At 41.5% G+C, this 25,991-nt stretch overlaps 1 protein-coding gene across 1 annotated transcript in view; it reads right to left on the bottom strand.

Annotated features, from left to right (window-relative positions):
* The window catches only part of LRIT3 (leucine rich repeat, Ig-like and transmembrane domains 3), a 244,853-nt gene that overhangs the window by 124,362 nt on the left and 94,500 nt on the right, over positions 1–25,991 (bottom strand). The window contains exons 4-5 of the mRNA XM_044062131.1: positions 20,802–20,834; positions 8,660–8,670 (exon numbers count right to left, since the gene is read on the bottom strand). Of these exons, the coding sequence (XP_043918066.1) occupies positions 8,660–8,670; positions 20,802–20,834 (44 nt within the window). The remainder of the gene's footprint in view (positions 1–8,659; positions 8,671–20,801; positions 20,835–25,991) is intronic.

Consider the following 25,991-nt stretch of genomic DNA (forward strand, 5'->3'; position numbering starts at 1 on the left):
GCAAAGTTAGAATTAGAACAATAAACATTAGGGCCAGTCATTTCATCCAAAGACAGCCTCAATGCCCATTGCCTTCTCGTAGTACCTGGTATCATCTCCTGCTTTCCATTGCTCCTTCTTTCCTTTAATGACTTCCTGGTATGCCTCTCAACTTCTTATCACAGGAAATCTGGACAAATCCAAAAATAATGGGGGACAATGGCCCAAAAATATGAACACATTTCATATATTGCTCTTTTAAACTTTGAACATTTCTGGAATAAAAGATTTTGTGTTACTATACATTTTTTGAATAATGTAGAGTCTGAAACTCAAAAGTCCTGTCATTATTTAGTGAACTCGGTTCTCACTGATTTGCCAGAAAACCACAAATTTTATGAGAAACGGACCAATAATATAAGGCAAACATCTATGCATTCTGTGAAAATCTGGACAGTTAAAAGGTACACTGGACTTCTGTATTCCCCCACCAGCTTACCTTATGTACCTAATTTCCATGTCTGGCTCAGCTACATAGCTGTTCTCTATCCTAACACATGCTGCTTTCAGGTGCTGCCTTTCTTCTTATTCATCTCCACCTATTTTTTCTTCTTCCTGAAGTGCTAGATCCCTGTGTATTTCCTTGAACTGTTGTGCTTTCTCTCCAGTGAACTTCCAGGTTTTCAGCCTAATATCTGTTGACCTTAGAGCCTTCTCTGATCACTGTTGAATTGTTTTGGTGGTGATAATTTTGCAGTCATTGACTCGACTCTCTTATTGGGAGGAAGTCTACCTGAGTTGCATGTTAGCTACTCTTGTATGTGATCTTGTGACTGTCTCTCTTGCTAAACCATGTGCTGGCCACCATCAAGCCATTTGCCTAGTGAGAAGTATATAATGGTCTCTCCTTCTTTATTCCTGTGTCCCACCAGGCATCCCGCACATCCTGGCTATTCTATGCATTCAGGTCCCCTATTATCAACATGAACATATGCTGGCCTGCTATATCTAGTAGGCTGTGTAACTGCTGCCAGAATGCTCTCTTCTTTGCTATCACAACTCTGCTGTGGCATAAGTTCAGTTTACAAATACTGCTCTATCCTTACACCGAAGTCTGATTTTGATTGCCATGAGTTTGTCACTAATTCTGATGAAATTCTTCACTCTCTCTCTCTCTCTCTCTCGCCACAGTTTCCACACTATTGTGTACTCCCTGAATAGTAGGTTCTGGATCCCAAGCCAAGTGGATGCAGTGCCTTTCCATCTGAGTTCCTAGATACAGAGGATGCCCAGTATCATCCTTATCATCATGTCATTACCTCCACAATGTATCTGCCAGGGAATCTATATTATGGCAGGGCTTTTGCTCAGCAGAATTATCCTTAGTCCAGGCCAGCAGCAATTTATTGACCCAGGGATGGAATTTATGGCAAACACACACTTACAACATTAGCACAGGTCCCTAGCATAGGCCACATCCTTGTCCCTGACAAATACCCATGCCCTCCTTTAGCAGCATTAGTCAACATGGCCCAATCACCTGTTTCTAATTTTTATACTGCTGAATGTCTAGGTGTTCTCATATCTAGAGGATAATGTGAAAAGTTGGCCTGTACAACTCTTTCCATGATAGGCAACATGTGTACTGTTTGCCCACAACTCCATTCTTGCGTGGGTTTGACATGGAAACATCCAGCATGTTTTTTGACAGGTGGGAGGAAGCCTACAGAGACATAGGGAGAACATGCAAACTCCACAGTGGCTCTATCCGGAGGTTAGGCACAGACCTTGTTCCTTGTGCATGGGGAGTGAAGACCTTAGCTGTTATAGCAACTGTATTGACTAAGAAGTGATATATCAGCAGTACTGCACATTTGGCCCATGCTGTGATTTATGAATAGCTTACATGCTGTAATACTGTCCGGAATCATCATTTTCTTCACCACTCCTGTGACTCAGAAGGGCTATAAATTTTACATCCAAGTTATTAAGGCACAGATATGGACAGTGTGCCATTTAGAAGAGGAACTGTGCTATAGATGTGCCATGCCAAGTGACTATTTCCTTTCCACACACTGAGCGCTGCCATTTTTGCACTGAACTACAAGATTAATTAAGCATTATCCAATTCTGTTGAACACATTACTGCATCACCCACAATGCTTCCAGTACCACCAAAAATTTACTATATCACACTGGCGATCTTGTGGCCAGCATTTCCCCATATATAGTGCCCATCTCTGTATAATGACAAGCAATTTACTGCACAGGTCAACACAACTACAGACTAAGTCTCATACTTGGATATACTGTGAACATTTTGTGTTATAATGATGCACGTTCTTTCATTCATTTATTATCACTCACATGATTAAATCACCACAAATCACAGTGATCTAAGGGGGTCACGAAACAAATGTATTTAGAACTGCATTATTTATACCCAAAAGTAAAACTAACATTTCTTTCGCAGCTAATACAGCAAATGAAGACCAGTTAACCATGGCCCAGATAAACTACTTTTCAAAGAAATTGTCCACTCGGACAGGTGTCTCTGGAGTGTTAATATCACAGTGCAGAGCACATGATCAGTGCTGAACATTTGTTTCCAGTGTTAGTATCATCCTTCAGTGACGACTACCGACATTTGGCTGTCTGTCATGTTCTTCATTGAAGACTATGAACAATTGGCTGTCTGTAATGTCCTGCAGTGAAGACTACCAACAACTGGCTGTCTGTAATGTCCTTCAGTGAGGACAACCAACAATTGGCTGATTGTAATGTCCTTCAGTGAAGACTACCAACGATCGGCTGTCTGTAATGAACATCATCACTTCAAATTAACATGCTGTTCATAGCAGGTAACATTTTCTTGGAAATTAAAGCTTTTGACAATCTCAGTTATGATTAATGATATTTATCCACCAAATGCTTTCAGAAAAATATGGATATGTATTTCTGTTTTCCTTGTTAAAACTAAAGCAGGAAAACTAATTTATCAGGACTACTTTAAAAATCAGGATTATCATAGGCTTTAAGTCAAGATAAGAAACTGTTTTTTACTCCTTCACAGTCTTATGACTTAATAATCCTGTAAAGAACTAGACCTGTATGTAACTGTGAAGGCACGGCAACAGAAGACAGATTTGCTGCATTTGTCAGAATCAATTAACGTACAATCAATTAAGGGCACTTATCTGCAGACAGAGACAGGGATTATCTTACAAATTAACAATAAGATTGAGACTTTCCAGACAGCTATATCCATTAATGCTATGGCAGATTAATTTACAGACAGAGGCTCTGTAATTAAATGCATTTTCTATATGCCTGCCATATCACATTGTATTTAATATTTCTATTTGCTTTATTTCATGTTTTACTTTTTTATTTCCACTCTTTTCCATTGCTTTTACTGTTCTTTTATTAATGACTCTTTTCTTTACTATTGTAATCTCTACACCCCCATCTGCATATACACATAGCAATGCAACACTAATAGGAATAAACTATCATCAAATAAACTTATGAAAAACTCGGGGTGCTGTCAGTAAAAATAGCTTCTCCAACTAATGTCAAATGCAGCAGTATCTAAAACATCTTGATGAGTCAGTACTTCTTCACTCTGGCTACCCTGTTTTTCTATGAATATACATATATATATATTTTTTTGTATTTTGATAACTGAATAGATCGTTTGCATCTTCCTTGAATTTTCCCAAAGGGTGACAAACGGTGCATAGAGAGTTGCAGAAATTATGGTCAAGGCCTAATGAAAACTTTCATATTCCATAAATTGGGATATAGTGCTTTGCAAACGTAGAGATCATTATTAGGCTGAATTCTTGTGGTGGAAGTCAGTAAAAATACGTATGTATTTTTTTTTTGACAGACATGCATATATTGATAAAAAATGACGAAAACTACTGAATGGAACTGATATTTCTTAAACAAAAATGAACTAATATGGATTATTGTGTCCTGCTAAATGGTGTTGTGAATATTTTAAAATAATTAAATATGTAAATAAGATTCAGTAGGCATACGCATGAAATGGATAGCATGCAAACTTCAAATGATGATGTATAAACAAATAGTAAACTTTATAACATCAGCAGTAGAGATCACTCTTAGTTGTTCTTCAGTAATTGTAAAAACCTTATCTGCCAACTATTTAGTTAGAAATCAAACATTCTGAATGGAAACATGCCCACTGAATGTCTTTGGCAAAATAAATCATCCAATTACTGTTTGTTTTACTAGATTACTATACCATTCAGATACATGACTTAGTAGACCTCATGGATATTAATAAGGTGTGCCATACCTCTCAACTGTACAGATTTTTGCAGAATGTCCAGATTTTTGCCTCATATTTTTTGGTCCGTTATTCATAAAATTGTGGTATTCTAGCACATTAGTGGCAAATCATTAAAGACTGAAGTAAAAAATAATGACAGACATTTGAGTTTTAGACTTCATACCTTTCAGAAAATTCATGCTAATGCAAACCTGTTATTCTATCAACTTTCTAAGTTTGTAAGAGCAATATTTAAAAATTATCCCTATTTTGGGGACTTTGCCCCACTTTTACTTATGGCTTTGTCCAGATTTCTTGCTGTAAAAGGTTGAGAGGTATGTCCCCTTGTAGTAACTATGGGAAGTTGTAATGGACACTCCATGTCCTAGGCCAATCACTTTCATCACAAAGAGTCCAGTTCTGCTGCTAAAGTCACAGCACTGTTTGATAAGGATTGTTTTAATTATGAGCTCCTTAGCACAGGTAGAAGATTGGCATAGAAATGGACACTACATGTAGGGAGAGGGTGGTCATTGGGTTATCACATATATGACATTTACCACACTTTTTTTCAAAATAGACCAATAAACCCCTTCCTCACAATTCACATTCTTTGTTATTGTTATCCCTGCTGTAAATTCTTTAAGTGTTGTTAAATTAATAACACATTTTTGTCTCACATATCAAATGTGTTCTACCTAGATATATGCAAAGTCCATTCTGGTTCTGCAGATAAAGGCCTATGACCCAGATCACTCAAGTTTGAGTAGCTCATGAGTGAGAACAGCAGGGTTTGGGGGAAAAGGCACTGAGTTACTTGTACCAATTTGTCCATTCTGGGGATAGAGGTGGTAGCCCCAGCCAGCTGATTTTCTGCTATATAAGTACAGGCTTGTAATCACAAGGACCTGTAAACCAGGGGACATGGGATGTGTGTACCTAGGTTAGCGATGCTACCCACAGCTGTGTTTGGGTGTGAACTCCTATACGTAGAGGCAGGAAGGAGGGCACAGGAGGCCCCCACAATGACATGGTTGCCCACATCAGCCAACAGGGTAGGGGTTAGAGCCTTAGGAAACCATACTCATAGCCCTTGCTCCACATGATTAAGCGGTCACTGGGAAATGTAGTTCTGGGTCTAAGGTAGAAGACTGGTTGCTTCATGGTCCTGATATGAGGGATAAGCCATGCTCCCTTTGAGCAGAGAATGTGGGCAGTTGGAACAATGGCAGGTTCACTTGAGAGACAAGCATGAGCTGGGGCACAAACAACCTCACAGCTGCTTTACTGACAACACGCCTGGATGGCTCACAGCAGTGTTGCTCAAATGTGATTAGCAAGGGTTTGATAGCCAGCAGCTATGAGGGAGTATTACTTAAAATAAATCAAAATAAAACTCACTTAATAGATGTATATGGGGCCCTTATCTCTAGCTTTCAGTTACGCTTTAAAGATAATACTTTTTTACTTTAAATATTAACAGTCTGCAACTGTGCAGCATCACACGCACATTTTAAATAATAAAACACATAGCCTTTGGAACATGAAGGAGATCCCTCAGTCCTGGTAAGCATATATATTTGTGGCTGAACAAATAATGGAGAGATTTCAAAATCTAATTGTTTTGAAGGTAGCAATCTAAAAACACCAAATGGAATATTTTCATAAAACAGCAGTAATCTGTCACTTGATATCCATTTCTGTTTACAGTAATACTTGGAATCTTTACTCTAAACACATATATGGTTGTATATGAAGAAGGTATGGTGAATTCTTAGTAGACCTTAACCTCTTGACCAGTACAATGTCTTTTGTCATACACTGTGCTGTACAGAGTGTCTGTTAGTGTGTTTTTCTTTTGTGTAATTGTTTCTTAGTAGTTCATCACTGATAACCAATATTTGCTTATGTAAAGGAATTTTACATTTTACATTTTAAGGACAACTGCAAGATGGCATCGTCGGCGAAAAGAACGAGTGCCCGTGGTGCTACATTATAAGCAGCTACCTTAGAAACGTAATGCAGGTTATAGTATCTGAGTATTTACCGGGATGGCTAAATAGCTTTGAATTCCTATCTCAACAGAAATCACTGTAGGAAAAAAAGAAACGGTGTATTCATTCTTCTTTTTACTTATGAGGTATTACTACATAATTGCATTTTAGAATTTGTAAGCAGCACAACTGATTCTTAGAAGTGTAATATTGACTGTGTGTTGCCTGAACGTGCATCCCATTTGTTTTGATCTTTTCATCCTTCGCTGTCAGAGCATCTAAACATAGTGCTCCTCATCGGGTTGTCCCCTCCCTGCTGGCCTATCTCTCTTGGTTACCCAGAAGCTACAAGGCAGACCAGCTGTATTGGCACCCAGGAAGCACCCCTACCTCCACCTGAGTGATGGTTTATTGACTATTTACATTAATCTTTACTGACTCATCTAAGCATAGTGCTCCTCATCGGGTTGTCCCCTCCCTGCTGGCCTATCTCTCTTGGTTACCCAGAAGCTACAAGGCAGACCAGCTGTATTGGCACCCAGGAAGCACCCCTACCTCCACCTGAGTGATGGTTTATTGACTATTTACATTCATCTTTACTGGCTGTACGTCCACTTATTTGCCTATTTACCTTATGTGATGGTTTTGTCCTCCTGTGGACAGCACACACGTGGCACCAGCTAAGGTTGTCTTGTCCCTTACCTATTCTGCAGTGTAAAAGCTCCCCTTTCATCTATCATTGCTTCTCCCTCTTGCCCCTGGTTGACCTGATTTCCCCTTTGTTCGCTAGCTTTAATATAGCTGTAACACCCAGCTTATCTAGCCTCTCCTGTTCTCTCACTGTCTGTACACTACCTCCCTGGCTGTTGCACTCCTTTCTCTCTTGTTACCTACATTTTAATTTTCACCAATTAACTGTATCTTAATACTCCTGCTTACTTACTTTTTAGTACCCCTCTCAGGGTCCCATTGCAAACTGTATACATCCTACACACACCCTGAGCCTGATTTATTCTTGTCTTTTATCTTCTCCTTTCCTTCTTTCTCTTCCTAGCTCTCCCCAACTTCTACTGAAACTACATAGCTTAGGAAAATGTACTGTTCAGCTTCCCTGCTAAGCTGATTGACTCACTCTCTTCTCTGACTGTTTCTGCCCCGCTTCGCTCCCCTCCCTACCCCCTTATCCCACCCACCCCACGTACCCTTAGCCTTATACCTCACACACCACACCCCCTCTACATCTACACCTATCCAGACCTCCTACCATACTAGCAACTCCCCACCAATTATACCTCCCACTCTTACCCCTCCTATCTTCCCTCCCCACCCAAAGTTAAATACTTACTCTAACTTATCCCTCCAACCTTTCTTACTTATTATATTATCTGAATCTAATTCCTTGATTCTTCCTTTCCTTCTCTCCACAACATGTCCATCAAAGCTTACAAATCATCTTCAAAGACCTCTGTAACAGAAACAACTCTATTAAAGCTAACACTTCTACTGAGTATTTCTCTTGCCCTTACTCTACCATACTTCCTGACCTGGTATGAATCACACCTTAACTACCACCTTATCTACTCTCCTAAACATACAGCCTCTGACTTTGAAAGCCTAAACTTTACTCACGAAATATTACATCTACCCCTAGCTACCTTCTAGCTAGATATCATAGGCTGTCTCATAATAAAACCCAGACTCTCTTGCTCAGGAAACTAAAATACTTACTGAACTCCTCTAACAAAGCTTACCTTAAATATCACCACTCCATCTTGGCAGATGGGGACATCCACCCAAACCCAGGACCCTTAGCCTCTATATCTGATGCTCTACCTGTTACACTAAACTCTTCCCTACTAATACCAACCTCTAATGCTAATGCTCTACTTATAGGGCACCTTAATATACGAAGTGTCAATAACAAAATCACCCATCTCCACTCCCTTCTTGAACAACACTCCTTTGATATTCTCTGTTTAACTGAAACCTGGTTAAAACCCTTTACTACAGATAATGAAATCATTCCTCCAGGTTACAACATCCTAAGACACGACCGCAAAACTAAAAAAGGAGGAGGAGTGGCAATATTATTCAAAACTGAACTAAATGTAACATTAGTACCCTCTGAGAACCTAGATATTACCAAGACTGAACTTCTTATCTCAAAGCTTCAACTAAACCCTAAAAAATCCATCTATATTATCTGTATTTATCTACCTCCTGGAAATAACTCGTCTACCATAGAAAATATCCTCAGTTGGGCCACCTCCACCTACCCACAAGAAACCATAATACTTGGAGACCTTAACCTTGACTGGTCCTCGTTAAACACTAACAACCCAACCTCTCATATTAACCTCCATGGCTTCACACAGATAATAGACACCTCTACTAGGACTAACAAACTCAACAACAAAGAAAGTATTCTTGACTGGATTCTCGTTAACAAACCACTTCTAAAATATCAATCTGGAACTTTACCCGATGACTTTAGTGATCACAAACTTACCTACATTCTACGACAAAAACGCTAACAATACTCCCACCTATAGGACCCTCCGAGATCTTAAACGTTTCAACCCCATTCAATTCAAAAGTGAACTAAATGCCTGCAACTGGAATCCACTAAAGACACTTCCTCTTGAAGAAGCTGTCCTTTACTTTAATATCACATTCCTAACAATTCTAGATAATCATGCTCCAAAACGCTCCATCCGAATTAAATCTAAACCTGCCCCTTGGCTATCTAAAGATACAAGACAAAAATGTTACTTAGAAACAAATCCTGGACGAAATGGCGAACTAGCAAATCTCCAACAGACCATCAGACATTTAGGCACCTAAGAAACATTACCAAAAAAGCTATCTTCTCTGATAAAAAAAGTTATTATAGTAATCTCCAGCAAGCAAATCACAATAACCCTCAAAAATTCTGGTCAACCCTAAATAAACTTCTTCACCCAGGACAGACTACCACTCCATCCCCTTCCGGTCTGAAAAGTATTCGCCTTGATACAGCCAATACCTTCAACTCATTCTTTATTAATACTATTAACTCCTTGGCCTCTCATCTCTCTAGTGGCAACACTAATATCCCTGACCTTCCATCCCTCAAACTACCGACCTTTAGGCTACAACCCATCCCTACTTCCTTTATTCTAAAATGTATCCACAGACTCAAACCTTGCTCCCCCTCAGCTGACCAACTGCCATCTGAATTCCTTCAAAAAGCAGCCTCTGAAATAGCCTATCCTATATCCATTCTCATTAATAGAACTGTTAATGAAGAAACCATACCTGATATCTGGAAAATCTCTCACATTATACCCTTACATAAAGGAGGAAACTCCTATGACTATTCTAATTATAGACCCATAGCTCCCTTATCCCCACTAGCAAAGATCATGGAAAAATGTGTTCACCATCAGTTAATGAACCACTTAATAAAAAACAACATTCTTACAAACTGTCAACATGGCTTTAGGCCTTTTCATAGCACAACCACCGCTCTCCTCTCCTTCACAGACTTTATTAACAAAAATCGCAATAATAACATCCTATCTTCAGCTCTCTTTATTGACCTGTCCAAGGCCTTTGACATGGTCAACCACTCTCTCCTCTTAAAAATTCTCGAATCTCTTTCCTTAGAACCTAACGCTGTCCACTGGTTTAGTTCCTATCTCACTAACAGGAAACAGGCTGTCCTCTGGAATAAGGAACTCTCATCTCTTCTCCCAATCTCTCTCGGAGTCCCCCAAGGCTCTATCCTTGGACCCCTTCTTTTCTCCCTCTTTATAAATGACCTACAAGTAGCTATTCCCCAGGCTACTTGTATACAATATGCTGATGATTCCACACTAATCTGCTCTGCTAAATCCATTTCTGAACTTCAAACAAATACTCAAGCTGTATTTTCAAAAGTTGAAACTTGGTTCTTAAATCGTTGCCTACTCCTAAACGCAAAAGAAACCAAACTCTTACTCTTTAAGCCTACGACCAGATCCCCAACTTTAGATTTCACTATCTTATCTAACAATGGAACCATTATAACACCCGACCCTACTACCAAACTGTTAGGTGTCACAATTGACAACAATCTTACCTTTGACTGTCATATCAACAACACTATTAAATGTGTAAATAGGAAACTTGGCTCTCTCTATAGAATTAAGACTTTCTTAACCTCCCCAGCCAAAACTACTCTTGCCCACTCTCATCTCATTTCCACTCTTCTCTACGCTTCTCCCATCTATACTAACCTCAAGAAAAACAATCTTTCCAAACTGTCTACTACCTACAATAACATAGCTAGATTTGTTACTGCGAAGCCTTTCAGAACTCACCACTGTCTGAATCTGCAGCAACTGAACTGGCTTGAACTGTCAAACATGTTACTTCTTTCCCAACTTACATTTGTCCAAAGAGCTTTCTACCAATCTCTTAACACACCTGTACTTTCTAACCTCTTAACCCCATACGCTAATCTAAACTCACTCCGCTCATCTAGCAAACTGCTAGTTACCCTAACCAAATCTAATAACCTAGCTGGTGACTCCCTCTTCTCAAACTCCATCGGTAATCACTGGAACCAACTTCCTACCGAACTTACTTCCATTCCAACTACTTTTCTATTTAAACAAAAACTCAGAACATACCTCAAAAGCCACTGGATGTGTCCCTGCTCTAATCCTGACTAAATGTTGTTTCCCCCCTTAACCCTCTTTTCTCTCCCTTCTGCTGTGCCTCCTCATTTCTCCCTTTAGCTCCCCTCCTCCCTACATACCTCTCTCATATTTCTCTCCTCCCTGATGACTATGACTCTTTTCCTATAAACCTGTATTTCCTATCTCTCTCTCTATTGTTGTCTCTCTCTTCTCCTTGGTCTTCCTCTTTCTTTACCTGCTGTTAAACTTAAGCAAAAATGTTCAATATGATGTTTTTTTAGAGTATCCAGATAGTTAAACTCCTTTCCTTTTGGTAACAATGTACATTTCCCTGCCTTTGGTATTTCAATTTTTTGCTCCTTGTTTTTTACACTATGTAATAATATTCTTTATGATCGCATTTAGATTGTATAGAAATTTTTAACTTCTACCCTTGTTTGGATAACAATATTCCTTGTCTAAGTCCTACCAGTCTGTAATCTGTTGTCTCTATATGTGGAGCTTTTCTCCCCGGGCCTCTACTGAAAATGGAAATATATCCAGCTAGACTAGCCCGGTTAACAAATGTAAAATAAATAAATAAATAAATAAATTTTAGTTTTAAATACGTGTTTTAACAAATGTTGAACTGTTGAATGTCCACTAGTGGAAAGAAGATTTGAACTATATTTGCCCAGAAATACATAAATGTATTCATTCTGTGAAATTCATTTCACAGTAGCTAAATCTAATACGTTCCCTGTGGTTCTCATAAATCTTCAGTTAAATAGTGGTTTACATACCTCTCAACTGTACAGATTTTCACAGAATGTCCAGATTTTTGCCTCATATTTTTAGCTTGTTATTCATAAAATTGTGGCTTTCTGGCAAATCATTGTTAAATTGTTGAGGACTGAAGTTAGAAAATAATGACAGACATTTGAGACTCAGACTTCATACCTTCAGAAAATTCATGCTAATCCAAAACCTGTTATTCTATCAACTCCCTAAGTTTGTAAGAGCAATATTTAAAAATTGTTCCTATTCTTGGGCCTTTGTCCGCCCTCTCCCCATTATTTATGGCTTTTTCTTGCAGTAAGAGGTTGAGGGCTATGCCACAGCGGTAGAACTGTTCTATTCTTGAGCTTCAGATATTTTGCAAAATTCAAGAATTAATAGCCATTAAATGGAGAGCCATTATCCTTTCCAATTCTATTTAGGATGTAAAATAGTGAAAATGTTTTCCTAATGACTGGTATTAAAGTTACAGCTGCAAAAGCTCAATCTGGCTCTATCACTGCAGACATCCTACAGTCACCTATTATCACAACTTGACACACTCTTGAAACAGGAGCATAGAAATCTGGGCTTAACCCAAACCATGGATATGAAGTATGAAATTTTTGCACGCTATATATGACTATCACATCAAACAATTGTACAGCGTAGCTTTAATACAGTTATTCATGACCGGAACCCAAATATTTTCTCTGAGTAAAGCTCTTGCTGTAACAATGTTCAGATGAATTTCATGGATCAGGCTTTAATCTCTGTAGTGATGATTTTTTTTTAACAGTCTTGCTGCTCATCTCTGAATTTTCCATCAGGTAACACAATTAATTTTGCTGACAGTTTTACTTCATTTTTAACCCTGAGGCAGATGATGTGCCCTTGCAGATTTCTATACCATGCACGCTTTTGACACAGTCATGTAACTTTGATATGCTTCAGTGACATCATACATGCAACTGAGTTTTAAAATACTTCTTACTTTATTGATCAACTATATGTTTTAAAGCATTTGTGCTTTAATTTTTATTTATTCTAATATCCCTAGGATATGCACATAAATAACATTTGACTGATTCATAAAAATTACAGAACTTCTTGTTATGATATTATTTTGCTTTTCCTTCTTATTTTTAAAGAATTGAAAACAACGTGACTATAATTAGAAACCCCATCTTTGTATTCCTGCTGGAGACTTTGAATCTTAAAGATTCCAGACTTTTTTCTGTAGGAGCATAATCAGTGAAGCCATTAAGTCATGATGTTAGGATTCTTTCACTGTGATGGATGCCAGCACAGCTGCTACTGAATGCATAAATGCAGCCTGTTGTTGAATGGTGTCACTGCGAAGGAGGTGCTCTTTTCCTCGTATGCAGCAAACTCAGCGCTGATCATATTAAGTCAGGGGTGCAGGAAAGAAATATCCTCTGTGGGAATGGAGAGATTTTCCCCACATATGCATGCTGAATTTAAATCCCACATGCAGAATTTGAAGTTTCTGACATTTTTAATCATGGCAAGAATTAAACTATAATTATTTTATTTGTTTGGTAACAAGGTAAGTACACTGGCCCAAAGACTGTTTTAGGCATTACCTAGGCCACAAAGACAGAAAGCAAAAAAGTAACTACAGTATTTGAGCTCAGATTAGAAACAAAAATCTATGCAATAAACATCAAATATAGTTACAGAATATGTGAAAACTTTATGAAACTGTCATGCTTAAATAGTAAATGGTAAAAGACTTTAATGGCCTTTATTTATTGATTGATGTTTGATTACCAAGAAAGTCTGCCCATTTTCAGTGGAGGCCCAGAGCAAAAAGCTCCAAAGTATTATAAAACATTTTAAGAACAATAATTTTACAATCTTCAAAAATAATAACAAACACTGGTACAGTTTAAATAATTATATCAAATTATATATAATATGAAAATAGTTGTTAAAAATAGGTACACTTTATATGACTGTAAAATTCCCCAAAGCAGGCAGAAGACAGCTCGATATGCAGCTAAATCCAAAAACTTGATGAACCAGCAAGTAATCGTACCAAAAAACTTTATTGCAGAGAAAGAAAGTTAGGGCTTTCAAAGTAATACCATACCGCTTCTTCATCTGACAGTTTTTAGAGATGTTAGAGGTAAGTTAGTCTAATACAAACAGAACTTGCAATATGAAGTGAGGGAAAAACAGGCTTATGGTATATTTAGAGAGAAAGTCAGGGAAGAAAATATGATAGATTAAGGAAGTAAGTGAAGAATGGAGAGCAAGGAGATATAAGGAATGAAAAGGTACTTGTTCACATTTAAGAATATACCCCAGGATTCAGCAAGCTCTGCACAGCGTACAGGAATAGTGCAAGAGCTGATGGAGGCAATATGGCCATCAAGAGATCAAGGAACAAGCTCCCGGGACATGCACGAGCACTCCTGCACTATTCCTGCATGGACACAGCTCCTGTATGCTAATTACCCCATTTGCAGGTAAAAACCATGCAAATGAGGTGAATTATTGATCCAGGAAGCTGGCAGATTTCCGTGCAGGATTAGTGTAACCTGCAGAAATGTACACAGTTAGTAACCGAGTACATTTCTGCAAACTACAAAGCAGAGCCATGACAGCTCCAAATAAAGGGTGTATATAATGTGGAAGGCATGCCAATGGCCAAATATATGGCAACTGGCATGGAAAATAGTTTCAAAATAACAAAAAATAACTTTTATTTTTTTGGCCGATTTCAGCCGTTTAAGCGTAGGGCAGTGGTGCGCAATGGGGATCGGTCCGAAAATAAAACTAAAACCTTGAAAAAAGCTTTTTATGCAAAATCATAATTTTGCCATTATAGTCAATGGCAGGCAGAAGACAACAAGGCCAGTGAATAGTGGTTGCTAAGGGGGAAGGCTCCATTCACATCTGAGCACTAGGTTTGTGTGGCGCGCCTCGGGGCTTAAACAGGAAGGCAATGGGAAGGGAAAACAGCAGTAGGAAGGTAATCAAGGAGAACTAGCATAGCTGGCAGGTGAAATGTATCAGAATCAGCAAATTACACAGGCAGCATCTCAGTCCAGCACACTACTATAAATTATGCAAACAACTTTCACTCTGGTTTTTCCCACAAACTCTACACCACCGGTGTACACAGACAGGGAAATTTTACCTAACAAAATCAACAAAATCATAGGGGCTGCTTTTGCTCTCATAAATCAACATGTGGAAGAGGCTGAAAGTGGTGAGGATGAGAATGCTGGTGACCAACCCACAGTGAGGAGAAGGAGTGCACAAACCCAGGGTAACCTACCAGGGGCTACATGAGCTGGAGGTAGTGGAGCACTATAGGGTGGACAGGGACCTCCTACAGCAAATTGTTGAGCTGTGCTGTCCACGCCTCACACACAGAACCAACAGAGGGGAACCCATCCCAGTGGATACCAAGGTTATGTGTAGGCTTAAGAATACTAGCCACAGGTACCTTCCAAAGGCCAACTGGGGATATCATGGGGATCTCACAGGCATCAGCATCCAGGGTACTCCATCAGTTCCTGGATGCCTTGTCAGCACATGCCGGTGAGCACATATATTCCCTCAAAACCCGTGAGACAGTGACCAGCAATATGCGTCTCTTCCACCAAATAGCAGAATACCCTGAGGTCGTTGGTGCTATAGATTGCATGCAAATACACATCAAAGAACCACCCGGTGAGTGGGGTAGAATCTACATAAACCACAAGGGCTTCCCCTCCATCTACTGCCAGGTCATGTGCAATGCCCATGGCATCATAATGAATGTGTGTGCTGGCAGCCCTGGAAGGTATCACGACTCCCACATCTGGCATATGACGCAGCTGTACCAGAGATTTGCCAATGGGGACATCCCATATGGCCGCCTAGTGGGGGATGCTGGTTACGCACTGGAGCTGTGGCTGATGACACCCATCAGAAATGCACATACGCCCAAACAAGAACTCCATAATGAGGCACACGCACAGACCAGAATCATAATAGAGCATGTGTTTGGGATGCTCAAGTCATGGTTCCAGTGCCTGGACATATCCAGTGGAGCCTTTCAGTACTCACCAGCTACATGTACCCAAATTGTCATTGTATGTGCCATGCTACAAAATATGATCCTGTGGAAACAGCTGCAGCAGGAACAGCATGGGGCAGGCAGGGCCACACAGCCCCCCACCATTGCCAAGGCCAGCACAGGCACAGAGTGACTTGGAAGAGGAACAAGCTGAGCCTGCCCCAGTAGGCAGAAGGAGGCATGTCCAATATGCCCAGGCCTTGGCAAAGAGGCAATGCATAGCACATACACTCACACCATAGGAACCCAGGGAATGACAACTGTCTCCGACTCACACATACAGTAAAAGGGATACCCAACATGACACTACCTGTGCTTAACCATGTATAGGGAGTGTATTATGTGCATCTGACATAGTCAACCCTCCAGCACCATCCTCAATACTGGTACAGCCAAAAGGAAAGTCACACTCACTATCAATTGCTGAATGTAGTAGTATGTTCTGCTACCCGTATCTATGGTATGGATGTGAGCATGCTAGGGAACTGGGTGGCTGAATGGGATGCCAGCAGATAGTAGACACCTATACTAGCAGCATGAAATCCTTAACAAATACTGGTGTCAACATAGTAGGCAGTACTAGACAAGGTGACAAAACCCAATGCAGGACATGTGGTGGGCCAAATGTGTGTCCATAGGACACACACATGCATGTCAGTGAGGCTCACATACCCAACAACAGTCTCAGCCAAAAGGATAGGTGTAGACAAACACAAAGAAAGGCTGTGCTAAGACCTCTGAGTGATGGCTATGGAGAACAGCCCCCCTCCAGACCTACACAGACAGATTACAACTGGTTAGGCAGTGGGATGTTAGTTCTGAAGGGTAAGAAGTCTGAAACTGAAATGTAGGTCAATAAAACCTAAGAACTGCAGTACACTGATATGCCTCTAGTCTGCATGGTAAGTAAGAATACATTATGAAATGGAATACCTGAAATACCCGTACAGTCATAGCAAATGTTTACAGTTTTCAGGTGTGTCTCCCCCAATCCTATGTAGAAATGTGTGGGTTTAATAACAGTGAAGCACAGATTACCTGAGCTGGCCAAAGTAGCAGGACAGATTGTAGCATGTGTACAATATGCAGGGCTCTGTGTGTCAGGTTGTTGTGTGTTGCATATTGTGTGAAAGAGGTCAGCATGTAGGCATGGAGGGTTCTGTCCTGGTGGCCAGTGGCCAGTACTGTTGATGACAGGGCCAAGTTCTCACAACTGCTGTGCCAAACACAATGCATCCCAGCAAGACACTATCCATCAGTAATCCATACTTATTGTTTGGATGTAATATCTGTCACCATCTGAAAGATGGACATGTCATGAATGTGGCCCCAGACATACAAACAGTACACAGGTGGAAGTACCCTAGACAGAGAGTGTATAAAATGTTACTGTCAAATGGACACACCTTTGAAATTGTACATACAGGTTAGCAGCACATTAGTTGGCTGTGTAGTATGGAATACTGATGTCATCTGGCCAAACACTGGCATACCACAAAAGGCACAGGTATGAAGTACTGAGAAACTGCTGATGTCCTTGCACAAGCCAGCATAAGTGGAATGCCCTATGTATATCTGTGAGTCAGCTGCAAGTAGCTTCCATAGCACACATGCACCCAGCTCACCCCACCATCAGCCGCAGGTACTTCACAGGTCTTATCCCTGCTGTTGGGAATGAGTACAATATTACCCCCACCTCTGTATGGGAATAGCCACAGAATGCAGCATGCTGAAGAAGTGTCCCATACAGGTGTGCCCCTAGCTGTAAGCAGCACCCTGCCAGCATCCACACCAATGGATCAATAAGGACAGAAACTATTTACATTAACACCTTGCACACCTACCCTATCACCCCAGGGGAATATAGTGGCTTGCAGCCTGGGACTGTAGGAGTGACACAATGCACTGGCCTGCTACAGATGGCCTGCATCACTACCAAATGCCCTACAGTCCTCTGTCAAAGGCCTGTGTCTCACCCATATTGCCAATGTATGTTATCTCATGGACTCCCAAATAACAACATAACACAGTCCACAGAACACAAATGGAAGGCCATGTTGACAAACCCCAGTAGCATGTCCACCATGTCCTACTGCAGGAACTGTGGACCAACCCCTAAATACTGCTGGGATGAAGTGATAACTATGGGATACTTATCAGATAATGTTTACATAATGTTCGGAAGAGGATAGAATAACAGGGGGGTAGAAGCATGGACGCCATGGAGTGTGGGAAGTCTGAAACTCAGATATGTGCACATACTATCCCTGCCTGCAAACACAGGCATGGGTGGCTACAAACCTGCTCATAAACCACAATGTGAAGGGGTAATGACCAGAAATATGAGCCTTGCCTCTGGGTAACCTGTGTGAGTCTGTACAGCTGTGAGGTATGGCCACAGCAGGATACGGCCATACTGTCACGTCGATGGATGTACAAGCATGGGATCCTCAGCCACCACAGTACCAAGGTGCTGAACCATTTACACAGACCCATCAGCATGTGTCTGCAGCTCCCCCTCCTTAATGGCATGATTGTGCAAGGATATGTAGGCTGCAAACCACAATACTGGACACAGCTTCATTCATCTTTAGTTCCCCAGGAAATTACTGCAAGAAAATATGTATACCTGTCAATAGTTGATGACATAAAACATCACAGTGTAAAACAGTATATATGTCTGAATATCTCTGCTAACACCAAAACCATGTAGCAGAAGCAGCACAGACACAATTAGTTACAGTATCCCACTATCCTTTGCCCATTGTGACCCCATATTGTCAAGTGATCTACAGATATCCTGCAGAAACAGGTTGCTAGCTGTAGGTGTAGAACACAAAAGCCTGCACTGGAGTACAGCCTACCTGGAATGGATTCACACATTCAATACAAAAGGTCATACTGGGCATGCTCCCACAATTAGAGAAACAAAGCCCATGTCTGACAACAAAATACTGAAAGGTCATAATGTGCATGCTCCCACACTTACAGAAATGAAGCCCATGTCTGGGAACAACAGTGGACTATACATGTCTTTCAGTCGCAGATGTTTGTGCACACACTTCACATTGCACACCAGTCATGCTTTGCACACACATCGGATAGGAATACACACATATATCTAAGAACAACACACTATAATAGGCCAAACTTACACATACATAGATGTGTGGAAGAGAGTGACAGACAGTGACAAAGAGCTTTCCATTATGAGGCCTGTCCCACCCAGCACACATCCAATTGGCCAATACCACATGATGTGCAAATGTTGATCACTATAGACATTTGCTTCTGGTATCCCTCAGCGCTATAGTGTCTGTGGTGCTTGTGTTAACTGTATAACATGACTGTACAAGTCATTATTCATCTAGCAGTTGTATACACATTCCTGTTAAATGTAAACATGTGTGTGACTGAGTGTTGTGTATGTGCTTCCAGATGAATGGTTTATGGCCCATTCACACACACTGCACTCCCCATTGCCCTACTTTGGCAAGCCTGCTGATGTCATTCACCTTGAAATACACCTTTGGGGAAGGACTAGCCTTATAAGCTCTGTGGTGCATGCAATAAGTGTGTAATGCTATAGTGTAATGTACTAGTTAGATAGGAGTTCTAATCCCACACATGGCAACTGTGAGTCTCTGTGTGTGTTTGGTTGTGTATGTAGGAATCAATGCTTTTGAGGCCATTCACAGTCACTACACTTTCCATTGCCTTACTTTGGCAAGCCTGCTGTTATTCACCTTGAAATACACCTTTGCAGAAAAGCTAGCCCTAAAAGCTCCATGGCATGTGCTATAACTGTGTAATGCTATAGTGTGATGTACTATTTAGGTAGAAGTTCTAATCTCAGGCATAGGTTCATAGGTAGGTACTAGGCTATTGGCCCAAGGGCCTAAGTAAGCTTAGCCAACATGGTTCCCTGGCTTACGCCACCCCAGGAAGATATTTTCCTATGCCCCTGTCGAGCAGAGCCACAGAAGTGATCCCTGGGGTGTATTTCCTATTTCCCATCCACTTATCAAGATTTATCTTGAAGAGTGCTAATGAGGAACTTTGCTTGACATAGATGGGTAGCTTGTTCCAGAGTATGGGAAGCCTCTGGGACAGGAATCTATCCCTCCAGCATGTCCTGTTTATTGTGGTGACAAGGTTTATGTCCCTAGCACGTGTAGCTTGGAGGGATTGGGATTTATTTAGGTGTAGCATATCCAACAGCTCTGGGTTTGGCATAGCTTTATAAGTTAGGCAGGGATCACCTCGGAGTAGGCGATATGCTACGGAGTAAAGCTGGAGTTTTTTGAGACAGTCGGTGTAGGGCATCTGTTTGAGGCCAGTAATCCTCTTTTTGAGGTACTTCTGTAGCCTTTCCAGCTGCTGCAGATGTCTTGTGAGGTACTTTCTAAAAGGGGTATTGTACTCTATAATGGGTCTAATGAGTGTCGAGTAGGGGGAACAATGACCTTTTTTTCCCTAGATGAGAACCCTTTTGTGATGAGGTGTGCCACGTAGAAGGATTTCCTGGCTACTGTGGCAAAGTGATTATCAAAGGAGAGACTACTGTCCACCTGGGGCCCCAGGTCTCTTATCACATATCCGGCATTAAGTAGACTGCCGCCTATGTGGCAGTTCATGGGTACAGAGTTTTTACCAAAGGGGATGACAATGCACTTTTTGGCATTGAGCTTGAGGACATGACTCTGACACCAGGCATCTGTCTCAGCGAGGCCCTTCTGTAGGATGTCCACACCATTTGGGGACTTGACTATGGCTCCTAGTTTGCAGTAATCTGTGAACTTTGCTAGCCAAAGGCCTTCTGTGTTAGCCTGTACTTCAGAGAAGTAGATACCAAACAGGAGAGGTCCCAGAACTGAACCCTGTAGTAATCCACTTGTCACTGGTTTGAAGTCAGATTTGGAGTCTGCAACTTTTACAGTGTGGGTTTTAGTGAGCCAGTTGGCAACCCATCTTGTGACATAGGGATTTATACCTAGTTTAGTAACTTTAGCTATAATTCCAGAATAGGGGATGGCGTAGAAAGCCTTGGTGGAGACAAGATAGGCTGTGTGAACCACTTTACCCTCATCTATAGCTTTGGTGACTGCCTCAAAGAAGTCAATCAGGTTCAGGAGGCATAATCTGCCTTTCACAAACCCAAACTGGGTGGGGTCCAGAGTTTGGAGGTTACCAATGTCTTTGTTTATGGCTTCCATGATGATACGTTCCATGGCCTTACAGACCAAGCTCATCAGGCAAATAGGATGATAGTTCCCGGGATCAGTGGTGGCTCCCCCTTTGTGGAGTGGGATATCTGTTGCTGTGCACCATTCAGTGGGCACAAAGCCTGATGTGAGACTATGATTGAACATGGTGCTTAGGTGGGGAGCCAGCTTTATCTGAAGTTCATGTAAAACGCAGACTGGGATGTTGTCCGGTCCCATGGACACTGTGTTTTTGTCTTTAGAAAGTGCAGCTTTTACCTGTGTAATTGTGATTACAGGGACTCTGCATTCTTCCTGTATAGTTATGGGCCCTTTAGGGGGTGAGAGGGAGGTAACGTTAGGTACTGAACCTATCAGCCAGAATGTTGGCAATATCAGTTGGTTCTGTAATTTTCATGCCATTGTGCTGTAACTCAGAGCAGATTTGGGTGTTGCCATTGAGATTCTTGACATAGCTATAGAATGCTTTGTGGTTGTTCCTAGAATCAGTGGTGATTTTGTTTTCGTAGCTAACTTTGGAGGATCTTATAAGGGATCTCAGCTTCTTACTGAAGCTGATCAGGGAACTCCTCCACTCAGTGGATTTTACTCTCTTTTGCAAAAGTTTATTCCTTCTGTTGTAGAGTTTGCTTATGGCAGGGGACCACCAGATTTGGCTTCCTTGTTGTGGAGGATATTGTCTTGGTTCTGTTTGGGATAGCACGATCCATGCACTCATGTAAGTGCTTATAGAGTGCATCTGTGTAGGATTCAGCAGTCGTAACTGTATTGTCCATCTGCATGGGTGTCATGAAGTTTGGCACTTCTGTCTTAAAAAGCATGAAGTTGGCTTTGGAGACATTTTTTACCATGAATTCCTTAATGGGGGGGTGGGGGTGGGATGTGGATATCTAGGGTGATTAGCTTATGGTTGGATCTGACCAATAAGGAGTTGACTTCAGTTGTGGAACACTGGTCACTCATGTTGGTAATGACTAGGTCTAGGATATTGTTGCCCCTGCTGAGGGTGTGGATAAGTTGATCCAGGGCATTGGAATTTATGAATTCCAGAAAGCGTTGAGCGAAGGAGTTGGTACATGAGTAGCTTTCCCAGTTAATGGTGGGGTAGTTGAAATCGCCCATTATTAGGGTGTTTGGTTGAACCCTACTATTTTCCAGTATATCAAGAAAAGAGGAGTGAGAATCCTGGGGCATGGTGGGGGATCTGTAGCTAGCTACAATTTGGATTGCAGTTTTGCCCAGAGTTAGTCGCACTTGGATAACCTCGGATTCATTATGCTGAGGAACTAGCCTGGAGGTGTGGATATCTTTAATGAATTTGGACACACCTCTGCCTTTAGTGTTCTGGTCCAGGTTAGGTGGCCGAAAAGTGTGGTATGAGTTATAGCCTGGTAATGCAGGGGTGCTCTATGGAGCCTTGAACCAGGTCTCAGTCACTGCACAAATATCGATGTTCTCCATTTTAAGGAGTGCCTCGAGGGAGTGCATTTTGAGATTTAGACTTTTAGCATTGAGTAGCATTACCCTCAGTTTTTGCTTGCCTGTTCCTGTTATGGTGGTGAATTTGTCATTTGAACCTTGCCTAAAAAAGGCACTATAGGGGCAGCAAGAGCCTTAGCCAGTATCCGGAATCCCAGGGGTGACAGGTACAGGCCATCTCTGGCAAAGCATCGTAGTCTGTCAACCATGTCGTCCCAGGCAGACAGATACTGGATCCCCTTAAAATGACACCAGAAGCTTAGCCAATTGCTGAAGTCAATCATTTTGTCCTTGTACTGCAGTATCATTCTGGGCAATGGCAGGATGCTACTCGGGGCTAGGGTCATACCTGCCTGGGTTACAAGATCGGAGAGCTCTCCCATGTCTCTTTTCATGTAGTCCAGGGAGGTACATCTTAGGTCATTCACACTAACATGGACGACAGTCATATTTATACTTGCTGTGGAGTGACCTGAGTGCGTGGGTTATGTGGCAGATCCTGGCACCTGACAGGCAGCTGACAGTAACCTTTTCCTTGTTTAGCCTGGTGAGTGGGACATAAGTGTGCCTGACTATAGAGTCACATATGACTAGTGTGTTGGGTGTGTTGTTTTGCCTTATGGGCTGTGGTTGAGTGGCACACTGAGTCTGTTGGCTATGTGTCATTTGGGTTGTGTTGGAAGCTGGAGGTTGCTTGCGTTTCTGCTTTGGAAGTCTCTGTTGCTTGAGCATATTATTATTGAGAGCCTCCGTGAATGTTTTTGTGTTTCTATGTGTGGATTTTGGTGGTGTAGGTTTAGTGGGACTATGTGATGAGTGTGGTGTGATGCAAGTGTTTACCTTCTCCTCTTGACTGTCAAGTTCAGTTTTGGTTGGAGAGAGCTTTACCTCCAGTTTGGCTAGATAAGTGCATCTCTCACAGGTTGTGGTGTTTGGTGGTAGGAGGAGAGGGTTGTCTGTGTACATGAAGCAATTGCTACATTGCCCCAAGATGCCCAAATTCATCAGATATATGGGAGAGAACACTGGGAGCTGACCCTTGGACATGTCTGAATAAAAAAATATTTTCCTCTAGGCAAGTGAGGAAAGTGAGTATAAGAGCTGTTTTTCTCTAAGCAAGTGAGGAAAGTAAGTACAAGAACTGTTTTCCTCTAGGTAAAGAGGATGGTTAAGTGCTGTAGTAATTTGTAGCTTATTTAGTGCTAACGACAAGTTCTGAACAAGTGCTGAGCACAAATAAGCAAATTCAAGTGCTAAAACTAAGAATCTGTACCTGGATCTTGTGGTAGCTAGGCTACCTAGTGCTTATCACTCCCACTGATAAGCTAGAATGCTTCCTTCCAACACAGAAAGGTTTGGGGAGCTCAGAAGCTTACAAATAGTCCTGGATACAGCAAATCTTTATCTGGACTAGGCTAGTTACAGGAATGGTGGGAAACAAGCGCAAACATAGGCTTTTAAACCAGAAAGTTGAAAGAGATGGAAAAACTGCCCAATTGGCAACAGTGAAACTCTATGTGTGTGTTTGGTTGTGTGTATGTGTGTAGGAATCAATGCTTTTGAGGCTATTTACAGTCACTACACTTTCCATTGCCCTACTTTGGCAAGCCTGCTGATGTCATTCATTCTGAAATACACCTTTGCAGAAAGGCTAGCCCTATAAGCTACATGGCATGTGCTATAACTGCGTAATACTGTAGTGTGATGTCCTAGATAGGTAGGAGTTTTCATCTCAGACATGGCAACTGTGAAACTCTGTGTGTTTGTTTGTCGTTGTAGGGATCAAAGCTTTTGAGGCCATTCACAGTCAATACACTTTCCATTGCCCTATTCTGGCAAGCCTGCTGATGTCATTCACCTTGAAATGCACCTTTGGGGAAGGAGAAGTCCTATAAGCTCTGTGGCACGTGCTGTAACTATGTAATGCTGTAGTGTGATGTACCAGTTAAGTAGGAGTTCAAATCCCAGACATGGCAGCTATGAAACTCTGTCTGTGTAGGGATCAATGCTTTTGAGGTCATTCACAGTCAATACACTTTCCATTGCCCTACTTTGGCAAGCCTGCTGATGTCATTCACCTGGAAATACACCTTTGCAGAAGGGCTAACCCTATAAGCTCCATGGCACATACTATAACTGCATAATGCTGTAGTGTGATGTAGGAATTCTAATCCCAGAAATGGCAACTGTAAAACTCTGTGTGTGTTTGTTTGTCTGTGTAGGCATCAATGCTTTTGAGGCCATTCACAGTCAATGCACTTTCCATTGCCCTACTTTGGCAAGCCTGCTGATGTCATTCACCTTGAAATACACTTTTGGAGAAAAACTAGCCCTATAAGCTCATTGGCATGTGTGATAAATGCAGTACACTGTAGTAGCAATGCATGGCTAAGTAGGGGTCTGAATCTCAGCACTGTCATGTCTGTGTCTGTATGTTTGTCATCCATATCCTGTGTGGAGATAGCAGTGATTGTGTAATAACAGGATTCACTATGAAGTGTGTTTTGCAAATTTCTTATATTGAGGACCTATTATATGTCACAATGCCTACCTTACAAGGACAACAGATGTCAAACAGCAGAGAGGCTGGTGTAGATAATCCATACCCCTACATGTGACATTATGGATTGGGGAACAATATAGGCAACCCTTGTATTACCCAGAGAACACTCCCCACCCATGTCTCATACACAAACACACTTGGCTAGGCAACAACCACTATGTTAGCAGTTCCCTGCATATTGCCCACAGATAGTAACCACAGAGTGATTGCAGTGGACTACAGAGGACATGGCACCCTGTTCCATCCCTACAATAGGCAAATAATTGTTTACAGTGCTCCTTTGCTATGTTTCTCACTGGACGTCTGCTACAACTATAGAGTCAGCAAATGTAACCCACCAAGGAAATACCATGCCTTATACACATGCCCTGTATGGACAGATGCTACTAACACCAGTGAATACCCGTATCATGCTGTCAATGTAGGTGCAGGATCAACCTCAGTTCCATAGCCAGTTCTCACCACATGAGGTCAGGAATGCTACATCAGATGATAACAATCTATCCACACAATATGCCCCAGACACACCGGGTACACTTTCACATGTCACAGAACATGCATGTGGGAAATGTGCACATCCCAGACACAGTCCATGTTATGGAATATAGAATACATACATGGCAAGCATTGCACAACACTGGCCACCCATAATAGTAACCCAGATGCATGGATGGTGAATACAATACCCACCTGTGTGGCCAAATCCAGGGACTACACCCCTGAGCCACACTGCAGCCCATTGTCATGTGGCCTGATGCCAAGGTATACACTTTGCCTATACTTGTACAGCCTTCTGGCACAGTCAACCACTACACACCTGTGAAGCAATGAACCCATGCATGTCAGTAGTGGAAAATCTGTGTCTGTGTGTGTGTGGAGATTAATGAGTAGGAAGCCATTCACACTCACTACACCTCCCATTGCCCTACTGAAGC

The sequence above is a fragment of the Protopterus annectens genome, chromosome 2.part1 (assembly GCF_019279795.1).
Source record: "Protopterus annectens isolate FY-2018-M chromosome 2.part1, PAN1.0, whole genome shotgun sequence".
Classification (NCBI taxonomy): domain Eukaryota; kingdom Metazoa; phylum Chordata; order Ceratodontiformes; family Protopteridae; genus Protopterus; species Protopterus annectens.